At 39.7% G+C, this 19,633-nt stretch overlaps 1 protein-coding gene across 1 annotated transcript; it reads right to left on the bottom strand.

The window, feature by feature from the left end:
* Positions 1-369: 369 nt before the first annotated feature.
* Positions 370-14,303, bottom strand: LOC134644445 (glutamate decarboxylase 1). Its single transcript, XM_063497502.1, has 16 exons — positions 14,213-14,303; positions 12,577-12,639; positions 11,397-11,552; positions 10,829-11,071; positions 10,620-10,710; positions 6,669-6,781; positions 6,190-6,305; positions 5,989-6,068; positions 5,842-5,896; positions 5,293-5,409; positions 5,105-5,169; positions 3,913-3,991; positions 3,651-3,800; positions 3,457-3,564; positions 3,065-3,154; positions 370-1,959 (listed from the first exon to the last, which is right to left on the bottom strand). The coding sequence occupies exons 1-16, from the start codon at positions 14,286-14,288 to the stop codon at positions 1,786-1,788; spliced, it is 1,776 nt and encodes a 591-aa protein (XP_063353572.1). The 5' UTR covers positions 14,289-14,303; the 3' UTR covers positions 370-1,785.
* Positions 14,304-19,633: the final 5,330 nt, after the last annotated feature.

Genomic DNA, 19,633 nt, shown 5'->3' with positions numbered 1-19,633 from the left:
GGACTTCTATTATCACTGGGATGTCTCAGTTATGCAGTATATATTACATATAGTCAATCCTAATAACCATAAAACACATAACTTTTCTTTATTTGATGTATTTGTAATACTTTGAGGTAATTTCTGTATTTTTTTCTCCCTCAATGTGCACAATGTGGAAGCCCAGTTTCTGGTAAAGGGATTGGATGTTTGTTGAATATAACTGGATTGTTATAGAAGAAAAATGCTTACTTTATTATAATAATAATTATAACTATTATTGTATATACAACAGTGGGGTCTGTTCAAGCCTAAAAGAATGAAGATGTAACACCAGTTTTGTTAACCTTAAAAAGCCATTCTGACAAAGAACTGTGATCACAGACACCCTAAAGCTTGTGTTTTTATTAGCCTTGTAGATACACCAGTAATACTTTGCAAATGATTTGTCAAAGTACTTACACTGAATATGACAAGAGACATTGCGTCCCTCTAATTCGGGAGTGTACAGTTGTTTAATAAGGCTTGTTATAGTAGCAAACACTGTGCACTTCATTGTTCAGGCAAAACATACTACGATAAACAATCCCCATTTCTCAACACATAAACATTCCTATAGCGACGACGTTCAGACAGACAAAAGTTTGCATATTATACTTTTACTCCACTCCACACATAATACAGACAATCATGTGTCCCTCGACTCAAAGCTGCCCCACGATCATGGTTTAGCGTTGTGCTTTTTTATCAATAACGAAGCACCGGCAGTAGTGGCCACACTGCCAGTCAGTGAATCACAATGACATTGCACGTTTACACAACACTGATTGCACTAAAGTTAAAGGCATTAAATGAAGTACTCTTATATAAACATCTGAGTCTCTCTGTAAGGGAGAACAAGGGACATGTACATATTCATAACTCTTCTTTGGTTCACAAATACACTAAAAGACATGAATGTTATTCAAAACATTGCGATATAATACAGCAGCGTTTCCCAAAAAGGAAGGAAGGTAGGTTACAAATAGCAGACAACCTATTCACAATTATAATCTCTCAATATAAATAAAGTCATGTAGCTACCACATAACATATGGTTGATTTACATATAGGATTTTCTCACTGTAAAACTAGGACACATTTGGCACAAAGGCAATGTAACAGTACTTTACACAATCTACACAAAAATTTCTAAAAACACAGCAACCAAGTACAGAACCTGTTACAGTGACTGTGTTATATATATTCCCACTTACTTGTGTATATCAAAGGGAAATATTAGCTAAAATGTCATGGTGCAACTGTCTTAATATTTACCTTTTATTGAATGATAATTATCACATATAGTACATATATACTATATAGCGCCCCGAACTGTCCTCTGTGAAAAAAATATTTAAATTTTAGATCCTTACCATTCCTCCATTTTTCATAGCAGCTATATACAGAATCATCAAGTGTTCAGACATTCTTGCTATTGCATATTTCATTGAAAAAGTAACCCACGTTAAACTCAGCTTCATCTCCTCTTCACGTATGTTTTTATCAAGAATGCCACTGTGCTTAAACCTTTTTACTCAGAGAACCTGTTGTGCAAATATGTTAAGTATATGTCACGGTTGCAAAAGACAAGAGACAGAAACACACAGGGCATGGCGTTATTATTTGTTGTGCATTAGCAGAAAAGACCCATAAGCAACATCTCTATATGTCTTGAGGAGATAGACGGGATACGAAGCCAAGCCTGAGTCTCTCCAGAGTTGGAAAAGACAAAATGTTAAGAAAAAAAAAATACAGGTATGACTCTTACAAGTCATGCCCCAGTCGCTCAATCTCCTCGACCAGGAAATCGATGTCTGACCTGGTGGCGGCAGGGTTGGAGATGACCATGCGAAAGAAGTTGACCTTATCTCCTTGTGGCTGGTAACCCACCATCGTAGTGCCAGACTCCATCATCATTGCTTTGATCTTCGGAGCCACCTGTTGCAAAAAAAAGAAAAAGAAAAATGTTTGGAATCATCAAAATACTAACCTGGACACCACCTATATAATCAGCCAATCACATTGCAGCTACTCAGTGCATTAGGCATGTAGACATTGTCAAGACGACATGCTGAATTTTTAAACCGAGCATCAGAATGACAAACAAAAGTGATTTAAGTGACTTTAAATGTTGCATTTTTCTTGGTGCCACATGGGCTAATCTGAGTATTTCAGAAACAAATAATCTGCTGGAATCTTCCCACATAACGATCTCCAGAATTCACCGGGAATGGTCAAAAACTCCCAAAATATCCAGTGAGTGAAAATATCTTCTTGAGGCCAGACGTCAGAGGAGAATGACCAGACTGCTTCAAGATGGTAGGCAAGGAACAGTGACTTAAATAACCACTCATTACAACCAAGGTATGCAGAAGAGCATTTCTGAATACACAGCATGTTGAACCACAAAGCACATGGGCTACAGCAGCAGAAGACCACACTAGGGTGCCAGGAACAGGAAACTGAGGCTAGAATTTGCACAGGCTCACCAAAATTTGACAATATAAGATTGGGACAACATTGCTTCGTCTGATGAATTTGTGCTGCAGCATTCAGATGGTAGAGTCAGAATCTTGTGTAAATAAAATTAAACCATAGATCCATTCTGTCTTGTATGGCTGGTTCAGGCTGTTGTTGCTAAAGAACAGTCAGAGACATCAAATCATCTCAAGCTGGCTTCTTGAACATGACAACGAGTTCACTCCACAGTCACCAGATCTCAATCACATCAATGATGTTCAGCTGAAAAGTCTGACGCGACCGTGTGTTCTCATCAATATGGACCAAGATCACTGAGGAATGTTTCCAGCACCCTGTTGAATCTATACTACAATTAATTAATCCAGTTCTGAAAGTAAAAGATTGACCAACTTGGTACTGGCAAGGTGTACCTAACAAAATGGTCAATGAGAGAATACATTCAAAGCAAATGTATATGTATACATATTCATATTTGACTTTATGAATCCATAAACCCTGGCAGAAAAGTGGTGCATAAATCAATCTAAGTGAGCAGGGGAGCTGCAGATTGAGGAGTAATTACCTTGTGCAACCTCTGACGTCTCTCTTCACCATCAGGTAAACTGCGCAGGCTCGGTGGAATGTACCAGAAGCAGACATTAGTGTGCTGCGGCTGATAAGAGAAAATGGGAACAACATTTGTAATGAGTGCTGATAAAAAGCTGCCTCCTGTATTTTCAGCGTTTCTTGTCAACATGTCAGCAAAGCAAAGCGACCCAATCAATCCCAAAACCAAATTAAGGCATCAAGTGCTGAATTATTGCAGTTATTCATCACAAATGAAAAATATCTTTTGTGGAGCAGAAAACTCGGATAAAATAAAGCACAGACATTTTTCATCTGTTGGAGTTAGTGCTGCAGGGAATCTCTGGATGTTCATTTTTAAAATGTTTGCTGTGGAAACAGTCATCTCACCTCTCCATTGAACACCATCTTGAATCCCTCTCTGTTTTTGATTTTATTGTAGAGGTAAGCTGACAGATCCAGGCACTTATCAATATGCTGCTCAAATCCTACTGTTCCCTGTAAGGGGAAAAAAAAGAAGCTGTTACCATCCGCTTCTGCATATGGCAGCAAAGCTGACAGAAGCACTGCAGATTAAAGCACACCTTTGCCTTCCACATGAGCCAGAACTTAAAGATATCGACATGCCGCCCACACTGAATGGCTTTGTCACCGGTGTCGTATGTAACGTCGTACTGTTTGTCTGGCTGGAAGAGGTATCCAGCACACATAGAGTTGCAGCCTTGTAACAGTCCCTGCAACGGAAGCGATCGTGATGAGACATAAACAAGATGGTTTTGGTGAAAGTGCACAGATTCATTTGTGTGTGCAGAGGTGGTACGATGTGGAGCACCTACACATACTCACCCGCTCTCTGACTAGAATGGCAGAGCACTGCAGTGGCACTCCCATCATCTTGTGAGGGTTCCAGGTGACTGAGTTGGCCCTGCAGAGATATTGAAACAGTAAACACAGCTCTGTGAGGGTGTGGAAATGTGTGTGTGTGCTTATGGAGTCTGGTAGTGAAAGGTAAAAAGATACCGACCCTCTCGAGATTTGAATGTAATAATTTTGCATGTTTGCATTTTGAAATATGGAGTCTGCAATCTGTAGCTGGAGCTGACAACAGATTGCACTCTTGGCTTGAGACTAAAATACAGATTTTCCAGTTTCCTCTCTGGCCAAAGAAACACACTCTACTAAAGACACTGATTTTAATCAAATGGTGTCTCTTAGTATCTTTGAAATTACTGATGTGTCTCTCTGGGTTTTCCCTGTTCCGTTCAATGCAACTATTGTCAAACTTTCCCAAAAGCAAATAAAAAATACTTCTTGAATGTCAGATAGTGCCTCTTTTGACAAGTTTTGAAACATTTTTCAAAATCTTAGCCTGTTTTTTTTAGGACTTGCACTCTTCTTACATCTTATTGAGACAGGAATGTTTAAAATTCTCAATGACAGAACATATAATACTCAAAAAAAGAAAGAAAAAGACATATGGGCTATCTCAAGGCTCTGCACCTCATTATTTTCTCTCTCTGTAAATTTGATCACATTTATCACAATATATGCTACTCATCTGTATGTGCCTGTATATTCTGGCCTGCTGGTCTTCTCTGAAAAGCTCGAAGTCACATAATTTCCAGCACCTACATTTTAAGTGGCTGAAAGAATAAAGGAGGTCACCAAGAATGCCTCTTTTTACTAACACGACATAGCTGAGATTGTCATGAAACAGCTATCCAGAACTTTTGGGGTGTTTTTTTTTGCTTGTAGTGCTTTACAAGGCACTCTTATTGCCTGACTCTTGTCTTTCTCTTTATGTGTTTTGAGTAAAGTGCGCTTCCTTTGTTAAATTAGAGTGTTGAGATTTTTTTTTTCATTATATGCAGCTTGAAAACGCCTGGTAGGCAAGCTCTTGATTTGTGCTCATTAGAAGAAATGACTGTCTTAAATAGTATAGAAAAGATGCTGCTTTTTACAGGCTGAGTAGTGAAGCAGATGTGCAAGAAATTCGTGTAAACCCGTGTTTGCAAGATCATGCGATGTGTTCATTTACCTCTCCACTCCATTCAGCTTGTGTCTGTGTTTCCTGGACATCAGCAAACCTCCTCCCCATGCACCCTGCATGGGTCACAACATGGTAATAACACTGAACATATTGATATTGATCATAATGCCACAGCAGACTGCTGATTTGTACAGCTTTGTGTTCATTTTTTGCATTGGAGATCAATATTCTCTTACATCCACATGAAGCCACATATTGTACTTTTCACAGATGTCGGCAATTTCGTTGATGGGATCAAAGGCTCCGTAGACGGTGGTACCAGCGGTGGCAGTCACAAACAGTGGAACATACCCCTACGAGGCAAAAGCACAGCACACACAAAAAAGAAAAAGACAATTCTTGGTTGAATTCAGGTTGTTATGTTCTTTTCTTTCTCCCTGATTGTTGACATCAAAGAGATGGGCTAAAACACGTTGCTCAAATGACGCTCTCTTTGCATCTGCACCTATTGTTGGGGCAAAATTGCTTCCCCATTTCTTCTAGTCTACGCATCACTTTGCCTTTGAAGGAAAGAGATACTTAAAAGCAGGGGGAGCATTGTATGTGAACAGACAGAAGCATTAACTTTATTGAAATAGCCTCACTGCTCCAGCATACCGAGTGTTTTCTTTGCTACAAGCAAATTCTGCAGCTCATGTAAGTGTTTCTTATTTTAAGCAGTAGCTGAACAGAGGGAATAAAAATGTTAGCAGGGTGATGTCTGAGTCATTGCTGCAGACATTTACCTTTCGCTTGGCCTCTATTACTTTGGCTTCTAAGTCAGCAGGAATGACTCTCCCTCTGGAAAAGAAGAGGATATGCAGTAGTATCTCATCTAGATGTTAAATATTTTTCCTAAACTATTTGCAGGTAGGTTAAATAACAAAACAAACCTTTCATCTGTGCTCAAAAGGATCAGGTTCTCTGTTCCGAAGCCCAGAGCTGCGCTTGCTTTCTTGATGGAGTAGTGGCTCTGCAGGGACAGGAGTTCATCACTCATCACTATGATGCTGATATTTATTTGCCCACCTAATGTAAATATGCTCCGGTGGTGAGATATTAATATTCAGTGACACCGTTAGTGTTTGACTAACATGCTCTGAGGTGAAGAGGACCAGTCTGGGTGCAGCTGCCATGCCTTTGGTCTTCACTTCTGGGAAGAACTTGTATCTGGCAATCATCACACTGTACATGTTGGAAATTGCTCCACCTGCAGAAACAAAACGTGGCTTAAAGATTTGCTGCATATGTGATAATATGAATATTTCAAAGGCAAAACTTCTTCTACTACTTTCTTTATTTGTCCCTGACAGTTACTAATAACTTTGTAGATTCACATACTTAAAAATAATTATGATACATTGATATAAGTAAAGTAGCCAGCTGTATATGAAGCAGTTAATACTAACCTCACCTGTTTTTTTACACATTTGTAATTTTATAATCCCAATGTCTGTTTCTTTTGTCTTTAAAATGGGACACTTGCATCATGAGTATAGTTTGATGATTGCACTTTTACTGTTTTCATGCACATGTGCTTCAATTGGAGGTTGATCATTGGTTGAGATTTTACCTGGAGAAAATATCCCATCACCCTCTCCATCTGGCCAGCCAACAATCTCTCTCATCTTTTTCAGAGTCAGCTGCTCCATTAGCACAAAAACGGGGGCGATCTCGTAGGTGAACCTGAACCAAACCAAAAGCAAAGAAACTTGAAGAGCTAAATGAACCCCAGCTCTTTGATTTCCAGTTAAAAATGTAGCACAGTCTTTAATTCTAATTCATTTTTTAGAGATGGACAGTATTAGATTAAAAAAACCATCAGCTCAGTTGTGAGGTGAGGGGCAGCTTGAAGTGCATTTGGATACTTTAATTGTATACAGCATGAGCAGTAAGTTAATTTTTGGTGACACTGAAAGGGCCAGTCTTGGTCTGAACAAAGAGTATTTTTTAAAGGAAAGTAGTCATCTGTTATACTCATGGGGTGAAAAAAAGGTTGTTGGAGATGCCAGCACTTGGCTCCTGCTTAAAAACAATATGAAATTCATCTTATTTTTGTATGCCATAAAGCTCTTCTTCTTCTTTTAGCCTTTAGGGGTCGCCACAGCAGATCATCTCAAGCGGAAATTTTGCAGCTCTGGAAGGATAAGACCAATATGTGTCCATCAGGGGTTATAAGGAGTGGAGGAATTCACCCAGAGGTCAAACCACACAATGCTCAGACAAACTTAACCCCCCCCCCCCCACCCCCACAGAGAGCTACATCTCAGACTCTACAGGCCATGGGTAGCATGTTAAATGTTAAACTTCATGATAGTACAATTAGGAAAAGACAACCCTTCCAAACCATACTTGGGTTTGGAAGGGTTGCCAAGAAAAAGCCTTTCCTGGTGACCAAAGAACATGGCAATGTGTCCTAGGTTTGCAAAGTTCGATTTGAACAAATCACAAGACTTCAACACAAACACCTCATGCCAACTGTCAAGCATAGATGTGGAGGGGTAAGAATTTAGGTTTGTCAAACATAGTCCAACACAAACTCCTCTGTATACCAAAGTATTCTAAAGACAAATGTGAGGCTATCGCTCCCGCACCTAAGGTTTGGCCTAAATGGACAAGTTACAACAGAATGGGTAAAAAAGAAAAGAATCAAGATGCTGCAATGGCCCGGTCAAAGTCCAGACCTCATATTGAAATTAAAGTTATTAAAATTTAGTAACTGAAAGAAGGTGTACTTTCTCTTCACCCTGACTGTGTAAGATTTTTCATATAACCAAACAAGATGAAAACCAACAACCTCAAAGGAACACACAGCCAATTTGGAATTACAGCACAAAAAGACTCATCCAAATTCTCCAAACCAGTATTCTTCTGCTTGCACAAATATCTGTCCATTCATGTAAAGAAAGTAACTAAATCATTAGGAACATTGCAGTATGTCACACTGTAACTCACAGCATCTTCAACATATGGCAACATGAAGGGGAAAAAACATAAACAAGTCAGATTCATTCATGCAGACGAGGCTCACTCATTCTGATTATGTAAGACCAGGATGTGATTGTCAGTCTATTAGTGTCACTCAATATCTGCCAGGGGTAATTAGGGTTGATAGAGTAATTAATAAAGGTAAATTAGTGTGTAAGCAACCTCCACCCTTGGGTTCAACTCTTCCACAGGGGTGTCGCTAGCAACACAAAAGGTGAGGGTACTTTTTGAAAGCCACATGATGGACTGATGACTCAACCAATGAGAGGGAAGAAGACTTTGAAAAGCATTAGTCTACTATAAACCTTCACATCTATTACCCTCTAAAAGCTCCACTAATCTCTAGATAATCTGTTGTGAAGGATGAGCTCTGCTCAGAAATGATGACAGATCAGTTATAAACTATTAAAGAAAAAGAGAATTGCCGTCATTTATTGTACTGAAGGAGAATAACTAAGCAGACCAATGAGGCAAAGGGATTTTTCAGTTTGGCAACCCATAATTTGTTCTTAACAATGGATTGATCTATAAGACATTAATGAACAATTAAGTTATATCAACAGCCATTTTTTACAACCCTCTGTCGGCTTTTTTATGTAGCTTAATGACAAGCAAAGTCCAATTTTCATCTGGAGTGCAAGCAGCGTGATTCACAGATGACTTATCCATGCTGCCAAACCTCCTCGTCTGTTTAGTATATAAGTGGTTTTAACTGATAGATGCATGTATTGCCATTTAACAGTGAGATTGTAATGTAATGTAAAAGCACTTTTTCTTTTTGTTTTTAAAGATCATTTAATTTCTAATAGGAGACAGGAAACAAGGTCCATGACTAAAATCAAACCAGGCATCCGACGCTTCTGCAAGTCTCATCTTCGGCACTTCTCGGGATCGTGACAGATTTCTACATAAGCTGACCTTTGACGTTCAGGTGGATGATGTCTACTTGAAGCTCAAAAATCACCAGCACATGTAGTTTTATCACAAGCTTTGTCGTTTTCATGTCGATAGCACTTTTATGAGAATGTTTTATTATATTCTCAGCTCGTTCGGGTCACTAAACCTAAAAAAAACAATAAGAGACTTCAAGGTATCATTACTCTGTGACCCCAAATGACCTCCCGGCTGATCCTAGCCTCCCTCTATCAAAGGAGTTTAACTTGTTTATGTCTCTGTATTCCAACATGCAGGAAAAATAGACTGAAAAAGTCATTTCATACTGTAAGTCTTCTGAGTAACTCACTATGATCTCATTGTTATTGTTGCTTTTTTGAATATTTAATACCTGTTTGATGTTTGTTTTTTTTGTTTTTTTACAATAAATTTCCCCTTAGGAATAATAAAGGTGTCCTTTTTCTCCTATATAAATAAATGATATTTGACTGCAGATCAAACAGGTGCACTGACATGTATCCATTAACAATGACTGTATTGAAGATGTCAGTAAATATAAATATCTGGAATGGGACTGAGAAATCTGTGATGTTTGCATTATAAAAATTTGCATAACTTCATTTGTGGACAGAAATCTAACCATGCTCTATATGAACATATTCACTAAGCTTGGTAACATTTTCAGCTAAACTGTGAGTGAACAGCGACACAGTATGACACTGATTTGTGAGTCCTGTTTGATGGGGTGCTCAGTGATACAGCTCGCCCTGTTACATTGATACAATGTACAATACTGGTTTGATCAGAGATCCCTCAGACCTTCCAGCTCTGATAAACAAATCTGCAATGTTTAAGTATTTCCACCTGTTATTTTATTCATCGGCTAGATTTTGCAGAAATTACCAACAAAACTAATCGCTCATCTTTTTTATTTTACGCTGATGCATGCAAATGCAGCACTATTGCTATGCATGTTTTGTTCCTTCCCCTTTGAATGGCAAAGCACCGCTCATTCTTCTCAGTCTATAAAGTATGACGTAATGCAGTCCAACATGTTCACAGACTACAGCCTTGACTGCGACCACCTGCACAGTCTTCTCTGACAAAGAGTCATTTAAAACTCACATTCAGGATTGATTGCACTATAGCAAAACTGAGCAGAGCCCCAATAATGGCTGCTGTACCGATCCTGTGAAGGGAAAAGACTCATTTTTCTCTCCCGGCATTGTTATGTCACAGGAACCAGCAGTTCATGGAACAAAGACAACATGTAAACTGTGAATGCAAATCAATATGCAATTTAGTTTGCCTGCAGGGCTGAATTATGTGACCACAGCCTAAGCGCAGGACAACATCGACAATACTGCCAGAGAGTAGCCATCTGAATGTCTTCTTTTGTGCTCTTTATTTTCTTGCTTGACTGACAATCTATTAGAGCATGCTGGGTATTCCTCTGCCAAACACAGTAATTACTGTATGTCCCTTGAAGTATTCCTCTTACTGGGAGCCTCTCTCTTCATGGGCCATTAAAAACAGTGAGTACAAAAAAAGAGCTTTAAAATAGGCTGAATCTAATGAACCTAATAACTTCAAAAACATCACATTTGTATTGCTCTGATCCTGGCTGTATTGCAGTACTCACATATTAGTGTTGGCTGTAGATGTAAGCCACTCTCCTGCCAACCCCACAATATCTAATCCGGTGGACAGCTGGTTAAAGAACCTGGGGTGACCTGCGATTGATGAAGACGCAATAAAGTAGCAAAATACTCAGAAAACACTTTATTATCTAAGAATTTGTATGAGTTAATGAAAGTTATTGATTAGCACTACATCCTGCAGGCCTCATACCTGTTCTCACTCCATATTTCAGCGTGTCTCTGCAGTCCACTAGGATCTGCTCCAGAGACTCAGGCTGGTCAGAGAGCTCCAGGTTGAAGCCCTCGATGCCCTCCAGCAGCTGGTGGGGATGGTGGAAGTCCAGGACCTTGGTAGACCTGTCAAAGGTCTTCCGGATGTAGCTGGTGAGGATTTCCACGACCTCCAGCAAGAACTGCATGGTTGGCTCCTCTCCATTTTTGGCAGGTAGCAACTCTAAAAAAAGACAAAGGTCATCTGCATTTATTTGTGTTTTTGGGTTCATCTTTTTTTTCTTTTTTTTAATTATTCTTTCTGATTTTTACATGTTTACAATTTTATTTTTATTTTTTGGGAACCTCAGGATCTCCCTACAAGTTATTACTTTTATGTTTTCATTTTCTTTAAACCATCAAATTCAATAAAGACATTTTTGAGAAAATTATTCTTGCACAAGAATCCAAGAATTTCCCACAGGTTTATGGGGGAATTTAGGCCTAATATATAATGATAATGTTAAAATATAACGAACATACGGGTTTTCTTTTTATTTTAAGCCTACCTCTGGCGTACAGATTGGAGAAGTCGGTCTCTGTTCGCCTGAAACGCGCCTCTCCGCCGCTGTTATCGCAGGACAGCAGGTTCTTGGCTGTGCGCTCCTTGAAGGAACTCACAATCCTGCTCCTCTCCTCCAGATTGTTGTTCTTCTGCAGAAATCCTAAATATGAAGAAGAGGAGTCCGGAGGATGAAAACACTTCCCAAACATCATGAGAGCTGCAGCTTTTCCCACTATAACATGCACAATAACGAGTACTTCTGTTTTCGTGTTTCTACAGTTTATCTCGTCTCTCCCGCTTTCTCTCTCGCTCTGTCCTTTCTCTGCCTTTATTTTAAATGAGAAGAGGCTCCCATTCTGTCCTATTCACGGGCGGGTGGGGTTTGATACCTCTTTGGGAGGTTGAAGTCAGTGACATCAGCACCAAACTCCAGCCAGGCAAAAACAAATGGCTGTCGTTTAGTGAATGTAAATTCTTATTAAGACACGTTGTGCACTTTACTGTGCAGCGGAGAACACAAGTAGTCATACATTCATACGAATATATGAATACAAATAAAATAATACAGCTAAAAACCTCTGACATTTACAGTCTTACTTTAATTCTAAATAAGAAATCGTTGTTTTTGTGTTTCTTTCTCTGTATTTTGGCGCGTAGTTGTGGATTCTATTTAATGACCATAATAAAAACCAGTAAAACGTGTCGGTGCAAGATACCAAAAAATAATTGTAGTGCGCACTGGTGCGTGACATTCACCAGTATGGTAACTGTCCTTGGTTAGTTAGTGTCAGGCTCAAATGGACTCTGAAGGTGGAAATCGGAAAATCCATCCCGCATAATTCCCTCTTTAATTTCATCAGCTCTGACTCGGGCATCAATTGATGGGTTTTTGGCAGCTGAAGCATTTTTTTTCCCATTTTGTGTAAAATGGCGAGATGAGATTGGGGGGTGGGGGTAATTTAATAAACTGCATAATGCTGGTTAGTCTTGCGTTTTTTCGCGAGGAAGGGAATTAAAAATCTAATTAGAGCAGAAATCAGCGCTGTTTCCAAACGAGCCGCGAGTAAAACGATGCAGGCCATGAAGCCTACAGTCATGTTTGTAGAATATTAGCTTCGATCATTGAGAGATGCAGATTTATTCAGAAAAAAATATATAATATTGGAAAAAACGGGCGAACTTACCACATATTTTCATCCCCAATTTTCTAGTACAGCCATGCGCAACTCCACACCAAGCATCATAACCTGACATTTAAAGGAGGGAAAACTATTAGAGAAGGCCTCACAGAAAGAAATGTACTCTTTCATTTTGAATGCATTTATTTATTTTTAGCTTGAACTGTTACACATGAAAATAAATGATGAGAAGAAAATGAGAATGATGAAGAATGCTAAAGCAAAAAAAATAGTTTCTTTGGAGTATTTTAACATTTAGCCGCACTCTGGGGGGCAGTGCTGTATTTTCAGCGCGTGTCACCGTTCATGACCTAGGCAAGGACTTAAAATTAATTAGCTCTTTGAACCCATGCCAGCCTGATTGAGTGAAAAGATGCTGGTTAAAAATGCAAGCGTGGGTAGACATGAGCCTGCCGGCCAGTGACAGATAGAGAATTACTGTGTTATCAAGTGCTTCCAGCCAGAGAGGGGATGGGGCACCTTGGATGGGAAGCAAAGGCGAAATCCTCGAAAAAAAGAAAAACACAGCAATTTAGGGGAGGAGGGAGTGCAGGGGTGGGGTGGTAGGAGTGGGGAGATAGGAGGAGGAGGAGGTGATCGGTCCCATTCCCACATCCCAATTTAACCCTTGCTTTGGTTCATTAGATAAATCATCGCTGGGCTCAGCTCACTGGACGCACTTTAACAGATTTCCGCCCCTCTAAGCCAGTAGAAAAGAGACAGAGAAAAGAAAAATAGAAAAATGAAAAATAAATAAATAAATAAAAACAGGCTGAACAAGCATTTTCCTATAGGATTGAAAGCACACAATACATTTGCAGACGTGCAGATATATAGAAAAGCCAGGCAATGCATGGGCCTAATGTGAAGCAACCAGCGCAGTGCATTAGAGACACATATACTGCACGCGCAAAGCCATTCCTACAGGTTATCCAAAATCACACAGGACTGAAAGAAACACAGCAAAACCTTAAATTCACCAGCATCTGTGCTTATTTCACGTCTACACCTGTTACATGATTTTAGACCTCAGACTCGTGCTTGTATAACAGCTGCCAGTGAAAGGACTGCACAGTGCCCTTTCTTGAAGGCTACAGCGCTCAAGTGTGCCATTAGGAGCAATTTATTAGGGCAGGCTTTTAACAGCAACTTCAGACGCAATTTTTATTATTCAATGTATGCCCTTTAATTTAGAAATTAATAAAAACATAAAATAAATTACTATTATTATTATTATTAATAATAATAATAATAATAATAAATCCTCTCTCTCCGGTGGTGCTCCTCCGGGCTAATCTTCCAGGCTAATCGCCTGCAGTGTGATGTTAGTAGAGGACATCATTTTCTGACAACAGCACTGGTCTGCCACGCAGATGCCGGGAGGGGTGGAGGGTGGGGGTGAGGGGTCCGTATGGTGAATGAAATGCAGCGGTGATTTGTGGCGAAGGAAGCTCTCTCTCTCTCTCTCTCTCTCTCTCTCTCTCAAATGGCAGCGGAATTTTTCTCTTTCTTTCTCCACCCCCCTCCACCTCCACCACCCGCACTCTCTCTTTCTCTCCCTCCCTCGATGAAAATGATTAATGGCATTGCCCACAAAGTAAATAGCACACGTGAAATAGCATTTTATCTGTAATGGACCTACTTGAGCCCGGTGGCCGTAAATTTGTCGAGTTGGGATCCGGATCGCCGCCAGAAGAGGAGGGTGCAGACGCCGCCATCACTCCCGAGACCCTGTGCCAAAGTCCTCACCTCAAAAAGCCTGTTCACTTTTTTTTTCTCCTTTATTCCCCTCCCAAAGCTGTCTCTGAGCTATCCAATGACAGGGGAACAGAAACAATACCGCGTGTATGACTTAAAAAACAAAAATGTGCCTCTTCCTCTTTTAACACTGAAAGAGATGCTCAACTTGGAGACTCTGTGGACGACAAGGGCACAGTCTCTCTAACAAGTTGATTTGGGGTTTCAAATTCTCAGCCCAAGCTACAAAAATAAATGTATAACTAAAGCATTACCAAATTAAATTTACGCACAACTAACGGTTAACAATTTGTAACAATGTAACCCTTTCTGACAGAAGCACATCATTTCAGTAACATCGCTCACTGCCCAGGAGATCTGAACGATGGTTATTATTACCACAACAGAGCTTATTAATAATAACCCTAATTATTCTGGCTAAGCTATTAAAAATGCAAAACATCCATATTGTTTCTGGATGTTAGGCCGAAAGTTTTAAAAAATGCAAATAAAAAACAATACAGAACAGCCGTTTAATGATATTATTTATTTATTTAGACTTTCTCCAATTAATATCATGGTCTTATTGGTAATCAGTCATTAGCCTGAGCCACAATAACATCAATGACAAATATTAGTTCAAGGTGATCATTCCTCTCACCGGCCCAGGTTAAAGTCAACCCACGGAAATAGACGACGTGTATCTTTATTCCCTCCCCCCATGCGGTTATTAAAGATTCAAATATTATTTTTATATTCGAAACCTTTTCAAAAATAAAAAAAATACAAATACGTGCAATTTGCATGCAAACTGGGCCAACGTGTAATTTAAACCTAGAAGTGTCAAAGGAACCTCTCACGCTTTATAAAAACACCTGTTAGAGCATCGATGGCAGTAAAGGAGACTTTTGTTGCGTGCTGGCTTCCTACAGTAAACCCTGAAAATGAAGAATGAAGCCACTTACCGTGCCTATGTGTGTCCAGGTGAACAGGTATAGTCCAAAAAACAAAAAAGAAAAAGAAAAAAATTTTGTGACTAAACTGAATCCTGGACGAGAGCCTGCCGCGCTCATCCACTCAAACAAGACGAAGAAGAAACAATAGACCCGAGCCCCGGCTCTCCGTTAGATCCGACACAAGGTGACCTTGCTTGTGTTGATGAGACTTTGATTTGCTGACATTTAAAGCGAGCTTTGTCTGTCTTTTGTCAATGCGCACGGATGACTCACGGTGCTACCTCCAGCGGTGCAGCATATCTGTGAGGCAGCAGAGCAGTCTGCAGGTGTGACACTGAATGGTGCCGCTTTCGGCCCCCTAAAGAGCCACTTTTTTGGGGGTGGGGGGGTTGCTTGTCTCCGGATCTATACAGCTCTGGTCTGAATCCTAGTCACGAACATGGAGTTGAAGTTTGATTCTGTGAGCATGAGGAGGGATCAGGATCTTTAAAGGGGGGAGGAGGGGGAGCGCTGCTTTCTTTCTTTTTTTTTGCTCTTGTGGAAAAAAACAAGAGGGCATCACACAAAGCGCCACAATCACGAGCCTGAAACACTCATTTTGTTGCTCTTGTTTATTTATTTATTTATTAGAACCCCACGAACACCACGAGGGATTCTTCTATTTCAGCACATCGAACAGGGAATAAATAAGAGGCCATGCCGAGCAGTACCAACGCCACGTGTGATTAAATGCAGAACATAGAGCTGTCACAAACATCTCATTTCCACACTTTCTGTGCAGACAGATCGGTGCAGAGCGGTGAAGATGTAACCTACGACACCAGCAACGCGCTGACACGGGCGAAAAATCCACAAGGTGGCAGTGAGAAACCAAGAATGGGTACTCCAGGAGCCCAGCACAAGTGGTCTATTTCCAGAAATACTCCATGAATCTAATTATAAACTGGCCCATTAATCTGGAACACGTCACCGTCATACGTGAAGGCACGGGACATGAGTGGACACGCACGAGGCGGCCAATCAGGAGCAAAGATCACCCACTCCTGGATTCTGGGAGATTTGTTATCCTTGTTCTTCTGATGATGGATCATCTTGAAACCGATTAAAGGTCACATCACACGCTGTGTCAAAAAACTGTTTTTGAGACTGTGGTGTTTTCAGCACTGGACAGCTCCATTACAGTCATGTGGAAAAGGCTTTAAGTAGCCTACTGCTGCCCAGCCCTGACTTCCCTGAAGACAGTCAGGGCTAGAATAACCTATAACTACAGTCAGGGGAAGTTGAATTGCTTGAACTTTAACAATATCCACATGTCCATGTCTAAAGCATCATTGACCACTTTACATCATGCTAACGCTAAAAGGTTCATGGATGTAGTGAAGGAGGACATGCAGAGGGTTGGTGAGCCAGAAGGGGGTAATAGGGACGGGGTGAGATGGAAGCAGATGATCTGTGGCAAGACTTAAAGAAAGAAAAAGAGTTACAAATTAAAGGGTCAAATTTAAAGTCCTCATAGTATGAAAAAAAAGATGACATTTAAGAATTTCAAATTGTTACTAAGCTTTCTGCCAAACTAATAATTGGATTTATTGGATAAACTTGGATTGTGGCTGTGTGGTTGTGGTTAAAGGCAATTATCTCATAAGCATCAAGAATATAAGTAAGTAGGTACATTTTATTTATATAGGACATTTAAAACCAAAGTGCTTTATGGTTAAATAAATGGTTCAGTGCAGTAACAACTTATCTGCCAACCACAGTTCAGATCAGCTGTTACAAAGAGCCTGAAACACAAAAAGGCATGTCTTTTATTTGGGTTCAGAGACAGTCACAGTTGATGCATTTCTGAGGATCATTCCAGATTCTTGGTACAATGACAGCAAAGGCACAACCCCCTTTTTTAAAGAAGCTTTGACTGAAGAATGGGACAGAGTGACTGGGAAGCAGGCCTTAATGATCTTAAGGGTGTGTATGGATGAAGTGTATCTACCATATATGCAGGTGTAGAAACATTTAAGGCTATGAAGACAAACAGTCTCCCTTTATACTGGATTGTGTAACGCACAGGGAGCCAATACAAGGCTGGCAACACTGAAGTAATGTAATCTCTCTCTCTTTTTCTTTTTCTTTTGGACTATTGTAGACAAGCAAGAGCTGACTGATTAACTCCAGAGTATGGTGCATTACAGCAGTTCAGTCTGGATGTAACAAAATCACATATAACCATTTCCAGATCTCATGGTTTTAAGAAAGATTTTAGTCTGGAGATGGTTCTGAGCTCAAAGAACCAGCTTTTGATCGCAGTATTAATTTATCTGTTGAATTTCAAATTCGTGCAAAAGCATCCCAAAGTGGGAAAATCTGTTTTTAATCTGTGCTTTAATAAAAGGACTTAAAGAGCCTAAGTTATCCTTCAATCTGTCAATTAATACTGGAAGACCAAAAAATATGACCTCTGTTTTGGATTTCTATAACTCTAATAAACTGTGGGACATGCATTAATTTGTATATCCAAGATGCACTCATTGAGATGCTGCTGTGTACTTAATTATAATAACAGATTTTAAGTGGTCCCATTTTATTCTGAGGGAAAATGCAGCGTTTTTTTGTGTCCTACTCAGCACTAATTAGTTTCTGTGGATGCACTTTGCTAACCAAGCTTGCTAACATTAACTCATAACTTGGCACTTCAGCCTCTCATCCAGATATGTTTCATAACTCTGAAATGCTAAAACAAAGGCTTTAGAAGCCTTTTAATCTTCTATATACAAATTACAGCTAATGTGCAAATAATTTAAGAAGCAATAACAAAGATTTCAGTGTACACATGGGAAGGCGACTATTGCATTAAGACAAACTTAAAGAAAACAAAAACAAAAAATCTGATGCTGAGTGGCACAGCGATGTAGTTATTAGCACTGTCACTTCACAGCTCAAGGGTCCTGGTTCTGAAGCTACTGATTGGCTGGGGTCCTTTCTGTGTAGAGTTTGTATTTTCTCCTCGTGCCTGCATGGATACCCTCTGGATACTCTGACTTCCTCTCAAAGACCAAAGACATGCACGTGAGTCTTTGTCTGTATCTCTGGGTTAGTGCTAAAACAATTCAATTTCAGTTTAATTTATTTATATAGCTCCAAATGAAAAGAACAGGTGCCTCAAGAGAAAGACTGGAAACTTGTCCTGTGATATGCCCCAGCGCCTCTGTCACCCTAAATTGGATAAGCAGAAGAAAATTGATATTTTCCATTAACATTCTGCTTTAGCAAATGTATAATTATTTAAAAAATATACAGCATTCAGTAATTTGCTGTCATTTCCCATCATTTCACTTCACTTCCAGCTTTATGCATTTCTTCTCAGTCACACCTTTATACACCAACTGCTTCCAGGAGGTCTTTACTAAGAAGCAGCTGCTGAAGTGTTAAACAAGGAGAGTGTAACCTGAAAAGGAGGAATTATAAAAACAACAACAACAACAAATGATTAAAATCCAGAAGGAATGAGGGTTAAAGTTGATGTCCACCAGAAGCTGTTTAAACTGTCCACAAGAGGGGGCAGAATTCAAGCGTCTACTATATATAGCTAAGTGAGAAAGAGGAATGAAGGAGCTTTCAAGGAGGAAAACTGTTTATCCATTTCTGTTTTGTGGCAGTAAGAAGGAGACCGTGCGGGGTCCAGTTGCTTCTCCCTGAGCTTGGAGCTGGAAGTGAATCTCCCTTGATTCTGACTTTAGTCTTTCCATCTCTGAATCAAGGCTGCACAGATCTCAAGTGCCACTTTATAATCAATGACTTTACCAAGTTGTACATTATAAGTTCTCACATAACAAAATGCAGAAAAGAGACGAAATTACATTTAAACAGCACAGATTATCATTTGCCATTACAGTCACATCTTTTGCTAACAGTTAAATCCAGAAAAACAACTCTTCTTTTGCCTGCAGCGAACAGACCCCTGCTGAGAGACGAAGCAAGGTGACGTTCAGCTCTTAACCTGGAGCTCAGCGCTGTGGATTAAGGATAAAATGGGCTAACACTGCACTGTGTGAAAATCATCGTTTGATCTTATTAAAGCAGGTGAAACTATGACACCATCAGCAGCAATCATAAAACTTTCAGGGCCGTAGCCAGGATGTTTAGAAGACCTCGAGCTATCAGTCCAAATCCCAGAGTTCCTCCTCTTCTCCAAAACCAAAACGAAAGTGTTTAAAACTGCTTTTATTTCTTTCACAAATAGAATTATTCAATTAAGCATTTAATTGCTAGTTGTTTACAATGCAGCATGTAAAATAAAATACTAAGTAGTTATCTTGGAATTAATGAGGAACAGCTTAATCAAAAATTAATTTATAGCAGGCCTTTGTGCAGCC

Source organism: Pelmatolapia mariae, linkage group LG16_19, assembly GCF_036321145.2.
Source record: "Pelmatolapia mariae isolate MD_Pm_ZW linkage group LG16_19, Pm_UMD_F_2, whole genome shotgun sequence".
NCBI lineage: Eukaryota > Metazoa > Chordata > Actinopteri > Cichliformes > Cichlidae > Pelmatolapia > Pelmatolapia mariae.
Note: the sequence above shows the minus strand (reverse complement) of the source record. Positions and strands in the feature narration are given on the sequence as shown.